Source organism: Cervus elaphus, chromosome 13 (assembly GCF_910594005.1).
Source record: "Cervus elaphus chromosome 13, mCerEla1.1, whole genome shotgun sequence".
In the NCBI taxonomy this organism is placed as follows: Eukaryota; Metazoa; Chordata; class Mammalia; order Artiodactyla; family Cervidae; genus Cervus; species Cervus elaphus.
In genome coordinates, this window is record NC_057827.1 from 38,565,006 (window position 1) to 38,579,716 (window position 14,711).

At 38.7% G+C, this 14,711-nt stretch overlaps 1 protein-coding gene across 2 annotated transcripts in view; it reads right to left on the reverse strand.

Moving 5' to 3' along the window:
- The window catches only part of STXBP6 (syntaxin binding protein 6), a 258,992-nt gene that overhangs the window by 173,360 nt on the left and 70,921 nt on the right, over positions 1-14,711 (reverse strand). Inside the window, exon 2 of one of the 2 annotated variants that reach the window (XM_043922658.1) lies at positions 11,224-11,412. The exons of the other annotated variant lie outside the window; for it this stretch is intronic. Within the exon in view, the coding sequence (XP_043778593.1) occupies positions 11,224-11,377 (154 nt within the window). The 5' untranslated portion in view covers positions 11,378-11,412. The remainder of the gene's footprint in view (positions 1-11,223; positions 11,413-14,711) is intronic. 2 annotated transcript variants of the gene reach the window in all.

Here is a 14,711-nt window from a genome sequence, read left to right on the forward strand (position 1 = left end):
CAAACTATCCAGCAACAGATGGTTAAATACTCTACGGCACCCAAAACTCCATTAAAATGAAGCTTATAAAGTCTGTAAATTATTAAAAATTGTTATAAATGAAAAAAAGAAGGCAAACTTGTACCTAGAATATTGTAAAAGGTGGAGGGTATTAAAAAATGTGAAACTGAAACAGTCAAAGTCACAATTTTTACACGATTTTTCCCATTTTTTCCTTTTTTCTGGTGGCACTTTGTTTTTGATAAAGAACACACTTATACATTTATAGGGAGAAATACAGTTAAAAATTCATGAATCAAAAACGCTTTTTGATTCACAAGGTGGAAAGGATTCTAACCAAAGAGAAAACTTGTGTAACTGCTGATGACTCACATTAGCCAGAAAATCTAAGAGGACAACTCAATTCTATTGCTTCCTCTTACAAGAATAGAAACTTGGATCTCCAGGAATTCATCTTGAATCCACTTGCTTCTCAGTGCAGCATAATCTGTTAAACTGATACAGACATCAAAATGTAGTTGGGCATAAAGTCTACACCCTAAACTACATATGAGCCACATGTGGTGGGTAAAATATAATCTGTGTTAAAATGATGTGTGAGGGGGAGGGGAACATAGTATGAATATTCTCGGTGAGATTTTTAATAAAAATGGAGTCTCCATTTTCCCCTTGAAAGCTAACTTTGAGGAAATGTAGAACTAAAAATGATTACAGAGAGAAAAGAGCATTCAGGGAAAGTTTTGATTTATTCAGTGCTCATTAAATAATCATTTATTCTCCTGTAATATGAACTCTTTCTTCAGGAGAAACATTCAGAACTCTTCCGAAAATGTGAGATAACAGCATCCCACTGTAGGTCACAATGGAAGCATTTAGAAATTGCTCGTTTTTGATGATTCTTCAAGGGCAAAAGAATCAGAGAAATCTACATTTTCTTCTGGGCAACTGGGCCATTAGGAGAATAAAAACTGCTCAGTAACATGATGAATTCCAAGGGAATTCAAAGACCACCCAGCAGCATCTTAGTGTGAATAACAGCAAGTTTAAAAAAAAAAAAGAAAGAAAGAAAGGAAACAGTCCAGCTCACTGGCCAGAGCTCCAACCCAGAAAGTGAGCCCAAACCAGCAATCTCAGCAGCAGAGGGATTTTGCCTGATTCCCTCCTGATCCTTCCTCTGTTCTACAAAGGGAGGCGGTGTGTACACACAGATCCTGCCCTCTAGGGGCTAGCAGTCTGAAGAGGTAAAGAAAAAGCAAACTGACAAACACAACTCAGCGAGGTTAGCACTATCATGGAGACGATACGAGAGACCAGAGAGAAATGTGAGCTAAGCCCAGAGCACAGTAACTAACTGGTCATCTGATCTCAGGTAACCCTCACTGTCCTCGTGGTCACTTATAGCTTCTTCTGGAAAATTCTTCTTGGGCTTGAGCATGACTGTAACTGGCATGGAAATATCACCCTATTCATATTCTTTCTCTCTCTAAAGGAAGGGTAACAGGAAAGAGCTGGGCAAACAAGAACCTGATCTGGGCTGCAAAGCTGGGTCCACAGGCGTTTGTACCAGCCTCTCCCACAACTGCTGTTTGCTTAACAGTGCACTTGATTGACCCTGGAGAATGCTTTATTTTGCTTCAATTTTTCTTTTGATCCAGTGAAGATAGGTGTAGGAAAATAACATCTCCCATTTCAGGAACAGGAATGCCACAACTAAGCCAGTTCTATGTGCCTACAAGATGGGATAAAGGGGCCTCAACACAAGGACTTTAGCATCCAATAGACCCAACAATGCACAAATACTCATGAGATCAGAGTGAATGACTTCAAAGTCTCAGAAATGGCAGGGCAGAGAGATGTCCCCTAGTATCCCAGTTTGGAGTGGGGATAATTTGGAACAAAGAATTAAGAGAAGCGAAGTTTAGAAACTGGGAGTCAGAAAGACCTTGAGATCCCTGGCAGGGTGGGACACAGAGGGGAGGCGAAAGCGAACTTGAAAGGGAAAGGGGGAAAGTGTGGAAGGAGAGGCGGGAAAATCCCACAACAAATCTGGGTTTTCATGTGATTTGTGTCTCACATGACATGGGTCACAGAAGCCTATCAGACATATGCTAACATGTTTTCTAAAAACTGCAGATGGATTATGTCTGTATGGCAAGAACAAATGAATGCCCCACTGAACGACAAGGTAGTAATATTGCTCATGGAGCTGAGGACCTTCTAGCAATTGGGCCTTATATACACACACACAAAGTTCCGTTAACTGGGGATATGAATATTATTTCCATTTTATAGATGAGAAAACTGAGACTCAAAGACTTGAAAGACCTAGTAGAGCCAGTATTTTACCCTGAGTCAGTCTTACGCCTACACCTGTGTTCTGCACAGCTAGGCTGGGAGAAGGTAGGGAGCAATGGGGACATGAGGTGGATGCAACTGCCTCTGACTACAGCTTACGAAAGAAACCCTGATGACCTTTAATGTACAACACAACGGCAAAGAACACTAACATCTGAAAGGGGGAAAAATCATGGCCCCCGAAGACGCACCTGCAGGAATTAAAACTCCGCCTGCTGCTAGGCTGCTGTTTAGGACGTCGGCCAGGTTCCCAGCGCCTTGCCAGCCACGTTCCAGAAGGAGCGCTGCCTTAGTTTGCAATCGCCGGAACCACCGCTTGCTCTACCTTGCAATTAGTCAAAGCTAATCAAAACGAACACAAGTGAATCAGCTGTAAAATCCCTGTTCTTCACCATGGGCTGTCTGGTGGGAGAGAGCACAGATGGAGTTTCCTTTTTAAAGGAAATGTTTTGGCACTAGCCTCTGTTAAACAGTTTTCCCTTGTTTCCATCTGGTTTTAGTATTGGAACACGTACATGAGAGAATGGAAAAAGAAAATTCTGTTGGCGTGCTAAACCACTAGAAAAGCTGAAGTGGTCGACAGCACATCCTCTCAATCCTTGGAGACTAAAGCACTTTGTGCAAGGAATGTTGTCACATTGTTTTTAAGGAAAGGGAGAGTTCGGTTTCTTGGTTCCAGGCCTGTCCTAAAGTTTGTGCTTTTTTTTTTTTTTTTTTTTTAATGTGCACAGATGGGAGGGACCCAGATTTGAGTCTCGGCCTTGTCACCATCTAGCTGCCAGCCCCTGGGCAGTGTCTCAACCACTCTACACCCTGGCTAGTTCCTGTAAAGAAGAAACTGCAACAAAAGCCACATCACGGGCTATTGTGAGGGTTAAGTGAGATAACACCTGTTAAGTGCTTTGTTCTCCATTTTTGGACTCTCCCTATTCATAAGGCTTTAGAAAAGACAAATGATTATTACTACTGCTTTTCACAGGAAAAGATCTAGAACCATCGAGGAAACTCTAAAAACATTTAAAGGCATCTACTTGTTTTACTGCATAACTGAAGAGAAGTTCATACATGGTGGTGCTCTTGTCAGGACCCTCTCAGAACTTCCCTGAGGAATCAATCTTCTCTAAGACTCAAACACATCCTCTGACACTCTCACTCCAGTGTGGGGTTTACTTAACAGCCCAGCTACCAGGGTAGAGGACTGTCGCCCTCCAGCCAAAACCAACCAAAGCCTAAACTGGTAAGAAAGTAGAGTAATCCCAAAACATGATTATCTCTAGAGCCGGGTGAGAGAAGATGCTTGGTTTGGAAAGACCTCTCTCATATAACTCTTACGCCTAAGAGACAGACAGACAGAGAAGCACAGTGTCTAAGGGAATATTGGCCTAGAATCAAACCACCTGGGTTTAAATCTCTGATCTGTTAACTCACAAACCCATGACCTTGGGCCAGCCAATTGACTTGTGGATGCTGTTTCCTCATCTACCAAATGAAGATGGTACTGTTATCTACCTCATAACATTGTTAGAAAGAATAAATAAGTTAATATATGTAAGGAGCATAGAACCATGCCCAATATATTTGTCAATTTATGGAGTTCCTACTCCTAAATCAAAGAGGAGCCGGTGCTCCCCTAACTGTACTGAGCACTGAAGCATGCGATGGATTCACGGTAGGTGCTACACTGAAGGTTATTTACAAATAACACCTGCTGGCAACATCTACTCAGCCAGAAGATGTTTCAGAAGAAGACCCTCTCTTTTAAGTTCATGTAACCAACCAGTGGTCACATACGGTTGTGAGAGCTGGACCATAAAGAAGGCAGAATGCCCAAGAATTGATGCCTTTGAACCGTGGTGCTGGAGAAGATTCCTGAAAGTCTCTTGGACAGCAAGGAGATCAACCCTGAATATTCCCTGGAAAGACTTATGCTGCAGCTCCAGTAGTTTGGTCATCTGATGTAAATAGATGACTCACTGGAAAAGTCCCTGATGCTGGAGAAGATCGAGGGCAGGAGGAGAAGACGGCGTCAGAGGATGAGAAGGCTGGACAGCTTTACGGATGCAATGAACATGGGCAAACTCTAGGAGATGGTGAGGGACAGGGAGGCCTGGCGTGCTGCAGTCCATGGCGTCGCAAAGAGTCAGACGTGACTGGGCAACTGAACAACCACCACCACCAAGGATATCATCCTTGCAGATGTTTTAATCCAATCTGTCTCCACACATATCACAAAACGGCCAATTTCTCAATGTGAAGTATAACAGAAGACATTATAGTTTTCTAAATAAAAAAGGATGTGGAAAGATTCATATAATCAAGACACTGGAAATAACTTTGCTTTTTATTGCACTGTCTTCTAGAGCTACTTACAGTTTTAGGCCTGGATTTACATGCCCAATCTCTATAATTAAGAGATAAAAGCTTCACCCTGATGTATATCCCAAATGGAGGAAAGTCTATTACTCAAAAACCTCAGAAATGAGATAGAGGACACAGTACAGGTCAAAACTGTAGATATAGTAGAGATCAAAGCGGTGTAATGTCTTTATGAATTCTGAAGAGTGGGGGAGAAATTTGCTCTTTAAAACATGGGTCACCCTACACCACACCTGCCTCTTAGGAAAAAAAGGTGAAGTGCTTTGATAGTTTACGCGCAGCCACTGGGGTGACAAGGACCGAGTGGATTTCAGTCACTTCAAAAGTGGTAACTTGGACACCTCTGAAGAACACTGTTGCCTTCATCTGGGAAAAGAAATATACACCACCTAAGCAAGGTAGGGATATTGTCAGGATTAACTGGAATTAAAACAAAACAACAAAAGAGACAGGATGACTTTTATTTTCATCTATATAATATCTGAAAGATATTTTCAATATTTACTACTTCTATAGTAACGAATAACAAATATATTTCACTATTATAGTTGTCTTGTATTGCTTCTTTCACTGCTAATAGCTTTGTTCATCTCTGAGTTCAGTGTAGATTTCTTCATTTTTCCTGGATAAAACCTCTTGGAAAGTGAGCTCAGCACTCCTGAATAAATCATTTCTATCAAGGTCAAATTTCATCTGTCTTGTATTTTTCCTTCTCTCTCCTCTAATATCTATAGATCTTGAGATGAGATCTAGTTTGAGTTTAGAAAGTAGATAAAAAGAATTTCTTTATTATGTCAGATCTCTGACAATTACTTTTGGTTAAAGTAATTCCAATAGCAACTATAAAGAATGTCCTCAAACTCTCATAATTGTTTTGAGTATCCATTTGGATTATTAACAACTTGAATTTATCCCTATGTGATATATATGAAACAAGAATGAAATTTGCTATTAAAATTTTCAAGAGGGTTCAGAATCCTAGACCCTCAGAGCCCAAAGGAAGCTTTAAACTTGTCAAATGAATTGAATCCCAACAAAATTCAAAACGTTGACCATGGCCAACCAAGAAGAAAGAGACCAATATGTATTCTTTAGATAGAACTGAATACCAAAAACATACTATTATGTCAGGTATACCAATAAGACAACCCAGAGAATTCCCCAAGACAGTGAAATTTCTCAACCTTAGCTTCAGTATCGCATGCATACCCCTTTCAGGTAAGTTTCCCCACTACCTCTTGTGCTGTATTTAGTAGGGCCTAAGTGGAACCAGGGCATCTGTAAAGTTCTAGAGGTTGCTCCAAGAAACACCTAGGACTGGTAGCCATGGAGATAAAGAATATTATTGCCAAGACTGATGCTAACCCACATCATTACCTTCCATGGGATCTATTTTACATAAATTATTTCATCAAAGATCATTCAGGACTCTTTTTAATAAGAAAATTTTGCTCTCTACAAATCTAAAATCATTTTGAAAAGATTAAGCTTCTCAGTTTTAACACAATATGTAGGAGAATGTATTAATCACAAAATTTAAAGTTTCTTCATGCTTCTTCTATGGAGATAATGAGCAGCAGCCAAGGAAACATGTTTACCCATTTAAAGATATGAAGGGTAGCATTATACATTATGCATACTGAATTAAAACAGGATCAGGAAAATCGATTTTAAACATGAAATTATGGAATGTTCAGTAGGTAACTGGCCTCTAAGAGTAAATTGATATTAACTTCTTAACAAGTTTCTAGTTTAGTCTTATAGGCCTAAATATCATGGAGAGGGCAACTGACTACAGAAACAGTTGTAGGCAAAGCTTGCTTCACAATTTGAATGGGCCAAGAGTTCCAAGTTATAAAGTCCACATTGTCATCAGGTATTTAGTAAGCTATGCATTTAAAGTTTTGAACTTGTCAACTGAATTGAATGTCAGCAAAATTCAGAGCTCTGACCATGGCCAACCAAGAAGAAAGAGACTAAGATGTATTCTTTAGATAGAACTGAGTACCAAAAGCATACTGTTATGTCAAGTACACCAGTAAGACAACCCAGAGAATAATTCCTCAAGACAGTGAGATAAAAACATATGTTCACATAAAGACAGGTACATAGAGGTTTGTAACAATTTTATTTCTTATTTATAATAACAAAATGTTAGAATTCAGATGTCCACCTATATGCAAGTGAATAAAAAATTGTTTTATAACTATGCAGTGGAATACTAACCAGTTGATAAAATGAACCATCAATGCTTCAATTTAAGCATCTATTGAGTCTATATTTGGCAATGTTCCCAGCGCTACAAGGACCTGGGAACACACTGACACACAGATCAGATCAGGTGGAAGCACAGGTTTGCAATGATACACAGCTGCTTCTGCCTGAGGGCTCAGAAGACCATCTAGGACAACTTCTCATACCTATAAAGGAGAGGGTAGTTCTGGCACAAACTGAGATAAGACAGTTAATTAATTCTTATGATCATCCCACTAGTGACTCTGTAAGACATCTTTGAGAATCAATTTTTTCAAGATATATTTACATATAATAAAATGTAACCATTTTATGTATTTTGATGAGTTATGAAAAATGTATGCACCCAAGTAACTACCACCACAATCAACATATAGAGCACTTACAACATTGCAAGAAATTCCCTCATGTTCCTTTGCAATCAGTCACCAGCTCCACCACCTGGCAACCACCAATGGGCTTCCTGTCACTATAGCTTAAGTTGTGTCCATTCTAGGATTTCATACAAATAGAATCATATAGCATGTGGTCATTTCTGTTTTTTTTTTTTTCCTTCACCCAATACAAGGTTTTTGAGATTCATCTATGTTGCTACATGTATTGATGGTTCATTTTTTTTTTCATTTATTTTTATTAGTTGGAGGCTAATTACTTTACAATATTGTAGTGGTTTTTGTCATATATTGACATGAATTAGCCATGGATTTACATGTATTCCCCATCCCACTCCCCCCTCCCACCTCCCTCTCTACCCGATCCCTCTGGGTCTTCCCAGTGCACCAGGTCCGAGCACTTGTCTCATTTTATTGCCAGTTAGTATTCTACTGCATAGTTATAAAAGAATTTGCTTATTCACTCACCTATAGGTGGACATCTGAGTTCTGATTTTTGGTTATTATAAATAATAACTAAAACTGTTATGAACTTCTATCTACATGTCTTTATATGGACATGTTTTTATTTCTCTTGGGTAAATGCCTAGGAATAGACTTGTTGAGTCATATGTATGCAAGTTCAACTTTATAAACAACTGTCAAATTGTTTACCAAAGCAGTTCTATCATTTTTACATTTCCACTAGCAAAAATGAGAGCTCAAATTACTCTACATGTTTGCTAACACTTGGTATTGTCAGTTTTTTAAATTTCAGCCATTACTGAAAAGAAAAAGTGGAAACCAATATTTTAGAATGTTAACCACAGAGGCATCTCAGTAGTAAGTATCTGTATACAACCTAAGAAGTCAGCCAGCAAATCCAATGAGAAACACTCAAATTCTACCCCACAGCTCCATGAATGAACTGGAGAGGTTCTCTCCTTGGGTGCATGCAAGCTAAGTCGCTTCAGTCACGTCCGACTTAACATAATTATAACATAACTCAAGAAAGAGTTTCGATCCAGCACCATTTTGGATTCCCCTAGAGGATACAACCCACTCTGAAAAATAATAAGTCTCCTGATCACAGGCCTCTCCTGCTCAGACTGCCAAACACAGAAAAAATTCACACAGAGAAGCATTAGTAAAAGACATTCAATATACAAAACACCCATGCTTACATGCGTACGTTGGCAAGCTTTGAAAGCTTTGATGGTCTTCTCTTTAAAAAAAGAATATAACTCTTTATGCAGTATGAAATGTGGTTAAAAATTATTTGCAGACATTGCCTTAATTTGGACAAATTTTGCCTGTTCAACATGGAGAACTGGTTTTTATCAACCAAACCACAGGAGTTGAAGGGCTTGGACTCCCAGAAAGCATAGGAGGTTCACCCAGGGCCCTGCTTCCACTGCAAAGTCTCCTAGGTAAGCTGAGATACAAAGACTAAAAGGACTGAACAGGAGAGAAGGAGGAACTCAGAATCCAGCTCACCTTTCAAAGAAGCCGCCCTTCCCTCTGCCTGGAATGCTCCCCACACCCACACCACCTATTTTCAGAACCAACGAGCTCTACTTTTTTCCTGCAGTTCTGGGTTCTCTCAAACAAGCCAAATCCTCCTAACACATGCTTTCAAATCATTATATTTTTCCTCTTTAACCTTTTCACAGTTAATGTTTATTTTGGTGAGTAAAATATTAATGACTACTGCTCCTTCCCCACTGAACAAGGTAAGCGTCATGAGCTTTTGTAACTGAACCCCCGCTCAGTATATAAAAATTCCTTAATAAAATTTTCATAATTACTTGTTAATTAAAACAATGCTTTATCAGAGATGTATTGATAGGCCTCTACGCTTTGCCTAAGATAGAAACTAAAGGTGGCTGCTTCTTTCTCAATTGTAAGAAAATTCAAACTGCAAAAAAACCGTGGTTGTCAAAGTTACCTGGCTTTCTCCTGCCCCAGTTTCCATTAAACCCGCTGCTTCAATGTCAGATCTGCTTTGTCAACCAATCCTCTCAAAATTCAAATCCATGAAAAGGATGAAGACTTTCAGAACTCAAGACTCTCCTAACATTAGAATGCCACAGAAAAGCAAGTCTCATAGTTTCAGACTTTCAACCTGAAGGTCCTGGTAATTTATAAAGGAAATGCAGTTACCCAGTAAGTCCCCAGTTATTATTCGCTATGGCAGGGGAAATGGTCACAGTCTTTCACTAAGAGGAGGCTGTTAGAGGACCCAGATAACATTACCGACTTCACGATCAGCAACAGGCTGACAATAGCATGTGCTTTAAAGGTAAACAAAACCATCCTCTTCGGACTTCCCTCGTGGTCCAGTGGTTAAGACTCCATACTTCCAGTGCAGGCGGCACAGGTACAATCTGTGGTCAGGGAACTAGGATCCCACATGCCACCCGGGTGAGGCCAAAAACAAAAATGCCCTTTTCTCATCCACCTTTTCTGCAACTACTTGTCTTCAAGAAATCTCAAGGGAACGTTGAGAGAATTGAGCTTAAGAAAATTAGAATCACTATGCGTCCATGCTCATCCCATGTTCAGCTCAGCCCAAATATAAAACAAAACAAAATTTAATTTAATGCCTTCTATTCACTATCAGTACAAGCAAAAACTCCAGAACTGAAATTTAAAGATGTGAAAATGCTTTCAAGACCTGAACCTCATTAACAACATACTAGGAAGGTATTAGGAGAGGCTACTAAAATCTTGAGTCCCTATTGCATAGCAAGCACTGCCCAGCACACTAAAGGAATGCAAATGTCTTCCAACCCATTGCCAATTTTATTAACCTAATCACTACTGGGGTTAAAGAAAGACCAATATTTCAGGGTCAATCCTCATTCTAACCACTGAGAAGGCATTCTTACCAAACAGCTCTCTGTTTCCATTTCATTTTGAACTAAGGCACAGTCCTTCTGTTATCTTTACATCTTCTTTCTGGAAAAAAGCTATCTCTACCCTGAAATAAGTTCTGATAAAGAAATGATCAAAGGCTTAATTCTTAAAAAAAAAAAAAAAGAAGAAGAAGCTAAAAATGGGTCCAAAAATAAAGTTTTATTGCCAAGTCACAACTGGAGAAACTTAGGGGAAAAAAAAAAAAGATGAATAAAGGCAAGCCTAATTTTTCCACTGCCCAGTTACAAGAAATATTAGAAACATTACAAACGTTCCAGGTCCTCAGATTAGCATCACCCATAGCTCCATAGAAAACTTATCCAAATTTTATCTCAAAAAACTTGGGATGAATCTACAGTAAGTTCCACAGATCTCCTACAATCACAAACAGAAAGAGAAAAAAAAAAATAATCACGCAAAATTCTAAGCTTAATGGAACAGATGCCTCTTCCTGACAAGGAACAGCTGTCGGGCAAAGCTGTGATTTATGAACTGAGTCTACTTTCTCACATTCCATACAGTGTCGATATTTATCTTGAGACCAACTATTACTGATTATTGGCAACTGTTGAGGAAAAAAAAAGTCCGTGAAACTCAGGCTGCTGGTAGTAGTAATTATCCAAATACAAGGAGGTATTCTAAAACAAAAATCTCAAGAGGATAGCCCACTTTATGTCAAGGCCCTAGTGAAGGGAAAGTATGGACAAACAGATGCTCTTAATGAAATGGAAAACACATTAAAACTGCACTTCATTACCTCTCCATATAAGGCAACCTCCAAAGTCAAGATGTCAGGAGTCTCTAAGGATCAAAGAAGACAAAGAATAACAGGAAGAAAGTGGAAGGGCAGCCATGTTCAAGCCTTGAACTGTAACCCTCCTGGACACTAGAATTAACTGCTTTAAAACAGAAGTCGTTTTTAATAATATTCATATCCAGTTTTTATTACCTGACAGGCAGATGTAAGTTAAATATTCGCCTTGACCTCCAGTTGCCAAGAAAGGAATCTTTTTCTTTGTCCTCCTCTTGACCTGGACAGCTCCCAACATCCTTTCATCAAGAGGTGCAAAAATTTCCTTGCTGATCGCAGATTTGGCACTCATTGTCAACCAAGTAACCAGGGCACACAGTGGGTTTTCTAGAGAAGAAAAAGAAAAGGCAGGTTGGAATTGGCAATATTGTAAAGAGACATACAAGAATGAGCAGTAGATTATGATCCAACAACCCCACTCCTATCCAGTAAAGACAAAAATTCTATTAACAATATAAACGGCCATCAACAGATGAATGGATAAAGATGATGTGGTATAGAAACGCAGTGGGATACTACTTAGCTATAAAAAATTAAATAATGCCATTTGCAGCATCATAGATGAAGCTAGAGATTATCATACTCTGTGAAGTAAGTCAGAATGAGAAAGACAAGTACCATATGATATCCCTTATATGTGGAATCCAAATAAAAAATGGTACAAGGGAACTTATTTATAAAACATACAGACTCACAGATATGGAAAACAAACATATGGTTGCCAAAGAGGAAGGGGTAGTGAGGTATAAATCAAAAATTTGGGATGTGCAGAAACATACTACTATATATAAAATAGATTAACAACAAGGACCTAATATATAGCACATGGAACTATATTCAATATATTATAATAACCTATAATGGAAAAGAATCTTAAAAAGAATGTGTGTGTGTGTGTGTGTGTGTGTGTGTGTAACTAGGTCATTTCATTGTATACCTAAAACACTGTAAATCAACTGCAATGAAAAAAAATGAGCAGCAAGTTTATTTGCAGTTGAGGTAATTTTCAATTTGTGGTTTAATCTCTCACTTGCTTGAAATGAATTATATATTTCAATCATTAAAAGCAAGGCCTTCACATTTATAGTAACTGAAAAAAATTCAAACAAAAAAGGAATACAGATTTAGTTGCTGAAAATGAGAAATTCAACACAAAGAGATGAACAGCACAAAATGGGATCTAGAAAGTGTGTCGGTCTCCACCCCAACTGCACCTGACTCTAACTAGCAGGTGGAACCCACCCCATTCCCATTCTACAAGGACCGTGATTCCACCATTTTCAGTTGAGAAGTCTTTCAACTGTCAAGAAATCTTTAGAGTCAAGAGGTTCACTTCGAAATCTCCTTGAACTCTAATATAAATCTATTTCCCTAATTCTATTCATAGAGGAAATAATTATATCATCTTCCACATAATAACTACATATGCAACAGAAGACCATTAATTTAATCACCCTTCAGCTGCTTTGGATCAAGTTAAGTAATTAATCCTTATTTATTAGCCTCTTTTAATGGGTCCTATTTTCCAGGACTCCTCTGCCTCTCATCACCATGCTCTGGACCCTCGACAAATTCTCCAGTTTCCTTCAGCCAAAGCGGACACAGACTTCTAAAAAAATATCTGACCAGTGCCAAGTGTTTTGAAAATGTTACCCAGCAGTTTCCACATGCTATGCTCCTGTGGTTAACTGGCACTGTGTGCCCAATAATTAAGAAAATAAAGCAGCATGTTGCTGACTCACAGTGGGTCCCCTCTCTCCCCAATCCCTCAAAGTTACACATACACAGTCCCCATGTTATATTTAGTTTTCCAAGCTGTATTCCCTAAAGGTCATAATTATGCTTATTTACGTCTATTACATTCAAGGTCAATCTGAATTTTAACTATATATCATCCAAAAAATCAACTGTAACTTGAATAAACGAGTCATTCTTTTCTATGCCATCATCCCAGTCATCCTAGACGTTGTCATCAATATCTTAATCAGTAATCAACATTTGTTCAACAAATGACAAATCAAAACTAAAGGTGCAGAGAAGGCCAATGGGCTGTATAGTGTACATGCAGAGGTCACGCAGGGTGTATAGAGTGTGCAGAGATCCTGCAGAGGGATCAATCACACAGCTATATATGGCAACAGCAGCTCAAAGAGCTGCTCAGTGGGTTGCCATTTCCTTCTCCAGGGGATCTTCCCAACCCAGGGATCAAGCCTGTACCTCCTGCATGGCAGGAGGATTCTTTACTGCAGAGCCACCGAGGAACAGCTGAATGTGCCAAGCAATATTATTGTATCAATGCTAAATTTTGTGAATGAAATGATAGCATTTGGTTATGTTGGTGATGTCCTTGTTCTTAGGAGATATGTTATAAATTATTTTAGGGGTGAAGTGTCATGATGTCTTCAACTTCATATTAAGTGATTTAGCAAAATTTTCAAGTTATAAAACTGTATCTATTGATACACACACACATAAATGTGGAGTAAGAGAGAGGGAGAAGAAGAATGTGTGGCAAGATGTTGAAAACAGATGACTCTAGATGAATTTTACAAATGAGGCAATTGGTAAATAAACACCTATCACATGCCACCCTAATGCTCAGTATTAGAGATATAAGAAATAACTAACATAGGCTCCTGGTTCTCTAGGAGTTGACTACTGATTATGTTAAAGATTTCCCTTAAATCCAGATGATTTATGATGGAAGACATGGAACATCCCTCCCAATGCAAGATTCACAAATGTTACCGACACAGCTGTCCACCTATAACTGGTCCACACCTGTAACTTTGTAGAAGGAAAGAGATATATTAAAAAAAAAAAAAAGAAAAGAACATTCCCCTGGTTAAAGAAATTTCTCCTGCTTTCAATTCTTTAAGTAGGTTTTCTCAGTGGCACCAAGAATAAAGAATAAAAAGTGTTGGTGTTTATTACTAAACAACAACAAAAAATCCTCTATCCTTCAATACAGATCTGTGGCCAGGTCGATGTGCTCAGATCATGATATCATTGCCAGCAGGTTCTTCATCCTAGCTGAGTACAAAATGACGACACAATTTCTTGACATGCCAACTTCCAGCTGATATCCCATGATTTCTAAGAAGTTAGCAAGCAGAATTTCTCCCACTGTGATTTACCCTATGACTTTGCTAGGCAGGATATTACAATTTACAGGGACTTTTTTTTTAAACAGAGAGAAACTAGCTTTTTTCTAGCTCCAAGGTCTCTCACCTCTCAGCACTTAGGGATGCAGGCATAAGAAAGCCAATGGTAACACAGTGGCCTCAAACTTCTAAGAAGTTTGAAGAAAGTCATCTTCCCAAACTCATCAGGCATTCTCTGACCAGCGCCTTACCAGCAGTGGCAAGGCTTCTGCTTTTCCAACTCAGATTCATACTTTTCTAAAATTGTGGTTAAAAGAAATAGAAACCTATCATTTTATTATGCAAAATCTGTCAAGAGAAAAAAGAAAAGAAAGAAAAGCAATATTCACCTGTTAACAGACTCATAGGAAATCCTGCTCATCTTTTGAAAAATAGGTAAGAAATGGAAATGACCTTGTGTTGCTTTTTCATATGGATATTCAGTGGCCAAGAACAAAAGGGAGGGGAAAAAAAAAAGAGGAA